This window comes from Aegilops tauschii, chromosome 1, assembly GCF_002575655.3.
Source record: "Aegilops tauschii subsp. strangulata cultivar AL8/78 chromosome 1, Aet v6.0, whole genome shotgun sequence".
NCBI lineage: Eukaryota > Viridiplantae > Streptophyta > Magnoliopsida > Poales > Poaceae > Aegilops > Aegilops tauschii.
The window spans coordinates 392,458,079-392,463,185 of NC_053035.3; the positions used below are offsets into that span (position 1 = coordinate 392,458,079).

A 5,107-nucleotide genomic window follows, 5' to 3' on the forward strand; every position below is an offset into this window, starting at 1 on the left:
CCGTGTCCTATCGGCACGTTGCGTCCCTGACGTCACCCGCTTGTGAGGCCCGGCACCACATCTTGTCGCCGTTGCCCGCCGCAGGGCGCACCACTCCAAAGAGCCCAGTAGTCCATCAAGCACACACGACACACACATATGGCTTTAGCCAAGAAAACAATCTGGCTTTTGCCCGAGCAATAATTCCAATCTTGTCTCACGCTACACAGCAGTCAAACAGGGAGGAGGGGTAGCGGTCGAAACGGGAGGGAGCGAGAAGCCATACAAAAACGGCATTAATCCACCGTGATTCCAGCTACTTTGTTCTCCACCTCCTCCCACCGCTTCGTTCCTTTCAAGTCTCCGAGGGCGACCCTCTCTCTTCTTCTTACTCCAGCTCCAGTCCTGTATTGGTAGTTATTGGTGAGTGCTACGTTGCTAGTGTGGGGTGTGGCAGCACTGCACTCCACTGCACGGCGAAGGCCGAGCACGGTGGTTCGTGTGAGTGGCATGAGGACCGGGGGGATGCTGTGCCGGTCACAGGCGGCGACGGCGGTCTGTGTGCCGGGGGACGCACGGTCCATGGTCGTCGGGCGCCGCGCCGACCGGACAATCGCCGAGGACGCGCGCACCCTGCACGACGTCAGGTACGTGCGCCTTGGTGGCGACGGAGCCGGCGCCGCGCGTGTCTCGTCCAGGCAGGTGGCGCCGCCCCAGCCGCCGCCCATGCCGAGGAGGCGCGGAGCGCCGGTGGCCGTGACGCTGCCGATGGTGACCAAGAGCCCCGTGGAGACGCCGGCGAGGGACACTGCGGCGGCTAAGCGGACATCCGCCACTCCTACAGCGGCCGTGGCACCCGGCGAGCAAGTCCTCCAAGTACGTAGCCCCGACCAACGCGTACTCTGCTCCAGTACGTAGTGTCTTGTTTGCACATTTTCTTTACGAACATCTGGTCGTCGCGAGAAGATGCCCACTGGGTAATTTCAATCAACAGTTTCACATCAACACAAGGACAAATCCTCGCGAACTCCTTGTACCGATTGCTCACAGAAATGCACCTCTCACAAGCATATGCATTTCAGTTTTTTTGGCCTTTCAAACGTGTAATGCATTTGAATTATCGTATGTTGAAAATTATAGTACAAAATTGTAGTAACTGTAATGAGCCGGGCCCTTGCCCCAGGGCCCGGGATGCATTTACTCGGTAATTAATAGCAGTAGTAACTTCCGTCCATCAATATGGCAAAGTCAAAACTGAAGATAGGAGTAGTAGTATGTGTGGGATACAGTAAAAACATTAACGCCAAGTAAAGAAGCAAAAAGGACTAGGCTGGAGAACAGCGGAAGGTCACAAGCGGTCCAGATTGCAGCACAGTAGATATGTCGGACAACAGTGGGAGATTACGAGCGGTCCAGATTACAGCACAGTAGATGTGTCCTTTTACAGATGGAGAGCAGTGAGAGATTATATATAGACAAGCAGAAAATTTAAAGAGATTAGTACTAATTAGCTCGTGGACCATACGCACCATCCCATGCAGGTTAGATCAAGCTGTTTTTGCCAACAAATTTAATTTTGGTCAAAGTAATAGATAGCTAGCCAGAGATGCATTTTCTGTTTAGGTTTCTGCTTAATTGCTGGAGATGTGATGCTCTTGTGCGTACGTCCACAGGTGGTCGTGATGAAGGTGGCTATACACTGCCAGGGGTGTGCAGGGAAAGTGAGGAAGCACATCTCCAAAATGGAAGGTATGTACTACTCCCCCGTCCCATAATATAAAAACGTTTTTAACACTAGTGTCAAAAATGTTTTTATATTATGGGACTGAGGGAGTATGTGCCAGGACTAGCATTAACATGTGTACCAAAATTACAAAAGCTTTGCTATTTTCCATGTGGATTTCGCCATCCGTAGTAGTCTTGAAACAGTCATCCACCCCGCTTTATATTAATAAGGCTACACGGCAAATCGATACAAAGTAGGAGTATTGAGGTAGTCTTCAAGAGCTCATCAACAAAAATACAAGACACGGCGGCGTGGGGGAAGGGGGTGTAGGTGAGAAGGAATTTTATATACCGAAATAGTTGATCTCCACTAACTTCAATTATCTTAAAATGCAACTATGCCACCATGCATGACCTAAATAATTGATCCCCACCACTAAGGCTGCTACCAATGCATGGGTGCTTAGATGAGGTGCTAAGCACATTAAATAGCTTAGCAACTATACTCCCCAATGCATAGGTGCTTAGCTTAGACTAGCCACAGTGGGAGTAACTTCGGTAGTAACATCGAGTCCAACTTAGCAATTTTGCTTATGTGGCAATGAGTTAATGAGGAGAGATGTAGTACTAGTAACTTAGCTAGTTACTGTAACATCACATGTCCCAATGCAATATGAGTCTATAACGTAATAAATGAAGCTTTGCATGTTACCACAATATGTTACTACCCACTATTGAGGTAGTAACATAGAGTAGTAACATGGGCATGTTACTACTCTATGTTACTACCCATTGTGGCTAGTCTTATGGTTGCTAAGCTTGCTTCATTTAATGATTTAGCAACTAAAGCTCTTCATGTATTGGTGGGCTTCCTTCCTTTAAATGTTTTGCCTAGGTTCACGCGCCTAGCATTGGTTCTTTCTGGGGTCACCACACTCATCTCTCTCCTCTTAAATAACTTGCCACATCAGATTTTTTGCCTACGTGGAAGGCTTAGCACCTGTACAAGGTGGAGCATTGGGAGATGCCTAACTACAATTCTCTTAACATGCAAATATGCCATCTCATCATGCCAACATGCATGAGAAAATACCCACATTAAAATGCACCATGCATACTACTCATATGTAATAAATATTCCACAACTATGGAATATTCAAATATATACTCAATTGTATGTTAGTTTCAATTTACTCTAAATACTAATGTTTCATACTAACAAATTTCGCTGAAATAATTTCAACAAATTCCTGCGGCAATGCGTGCCTAGTTAATAGTAGTGTGTGTGATTTCCATTTAGGATGTGTTCCCTCACACTTATGTTTTCGATATCTCAGGTTGCATTAGTCTCTGTCTACTAAGCATGTATCACAACACCATAATGATATCTCTGAGTGTTTATTGAAGTTTTCTTTCCTAGATTAATACTTCGTTTGATTTCTTCTCATCTCTTTGTATCTTGTAGGTGCTCCCAAACAAAGTTTCTTTGCTGTATAGCTTTAATCTCTTTATTTTGTTTCATAAGTTTAGATTATCTCATATAGCTGCCTGGTTAAAATCCCGCGCCTGATAGTTGAAAGCACCGACATAAATATCAATTACTCCGTCTGTAAAGAAATATAGATCTCTATTTCTTTACAGAGGGAGTAATTTTGAAGTACAGAGACTATATACTCAATACACTAAAGAACTATACCAACGAAGTGTGGTACTATGTACTCCCTCTGTAAAAAAAAAGAGCCTTTAGATCACGCTATATCTATTTATTCCTCTGTACTCCCTCTTACATAGGTTAAGACAGAGGGGGTATCTATTTATTCTGCGTACGTAGAAGGAATTACTACAACGAGATCCAATGTGGAGGGCGGGGGAGTCCCGTGGACAATATATGTACGAGTAGTAAAATGGAGCCCATCCGAATGCGACACCACAAATTCATTCCCGACGAGATTCGGATCGTGGTCACCCGGGCTGCGCGACTGGGCACTGCCGAGTTCCAACATATCCATGTGACATCACGACTGGTCTCGAACAGATCTTGCAGCTTGCACTTGCCCATCCACCACCCTTCCTACTGCAGAGTCTCTGAAAAAGTCTCTTTCTCTGTGGAAAGTGCAAAACACTAGTTGAGCAGCCTTTGAAAATTCATACGTTTCAGAAACCTCACATGCCACATACATCTTTCCAAAACCCTGAATAATTCTCGCGGTATATGCCAAACAATGTGACGTGCATGCATGCATACATAGAAGAATACGTATATGGATTGGCAAGTACTCCCTCCGTCTCATAATAATGACCTTAAATTATGGGGCTGAGGGAGTAGCTACCTTACAAAACTGTGTCTACTTTGCATGTTTCTGCGCAGTGAGGTAGCTATCTAGGCTGTATGTCTCCAGTGACTGTCAAAAAAAGTAAAGACTGGTGACTGGCGCATGCATGCATGCATGCGTGAAGCTAACGTGTTGGCATGGGGTAGAAGTAATTCTGTTGGTTCATGCATGCTTGTTTGATGGACCGCTGGGTCGGGTTATTTTCACTGACTGCGTGGAAGCAATGCATGTGTGCAGGGGTGACATCGTTCAGCATCGATCTAGAGAGCAAGAAGGTGACGGTGATGGGTCACGTGTCCCCGGCGGGTGTCCTCGAGAGCGTCTCAAAGGTCAAGAAGGCTGAGCTGCTGATGTGAATCTCCTCATCATCCATCCTACCCAGCATGAAGTATTACTACTAGCTGAATTTGGAAAAGAAAAGAAAAGACACTTCTCACCGGCTGACAATGGGATCCACCAAAAGATAAATAAACTCAAGCTTAGTATTTGTAAGGATTTGTACTACATGGCCCATTGGTAAACTTAATTCGCTTACTGAACCCCATAAAACTTATATCGGAATCTCCACCCTCTTATTCGCGTCTATCAATGGGGCGCCTAAATTGCATGCATGTTAAATTCACATGCCTTTCCCTAAGGTGTATTTGACTTCAGTCGCGCCGCATATGTGGCATGGGCCGGCGACATTGTCGTAAGGCGCCACACTTCTTTGAACGGGAGCGGCTACATGTCAATCGACAGACTGTGCATCTAGGTCAGTCGATTAGTAGTGAACATAAAAGACAAGAAGGCATAAGAAAAAGTGACTGACTCTGATTTGTGGTCAGTCAATCAGCCCGATCAGCCCAACAAGAAAACAAACTGATCCACCGCAGACACTTTGTGTTGTCGTGTTCTGCCTTATGTTTACCCCAAAAGTTAAAATAGGCCTAACCTGGTAAGCAACACCCACTACACTAATACAACTGGATCCAACTCATGCACCGATCACTAGGTCTTCTTCCTTCCTCCTCCTTCCTCGATCACAAACACAGCCGCCGCCATGGATGCAGAAACGAAGCTCAGACTCG

At 45.9% G+C, this 5,107-nt stretch overlaps 1 protein-coding gene across 1 annotated transcript; it reads left to right on the plus strand.

The window, feature by feature from the left end:
* Nucleotides 1-236: 236 nt before the first annotated feature.
* Nucleotides 237-4,620, plus strand: LOC109732231 (uncharacterized). Its single transcript, XM_020291426.4, has 3 exons — nt 237-855; nt 1,653-1,728; nt 4,275-4,620. The coding sequence occupies exons 1-3, from the start codon at nt 490-492 to the stop codon at nt 4,391-4,393; spliced, it is 561 nt and encodes a 186-aa protein (XP_020147015.1). The 5' UTR covers nt 237-489; the 3' UTR covers nt 4,394-4,620.
* The last annotated feature ends 487 nt before the right edge of the window (nt 4,621-5,107 follow it).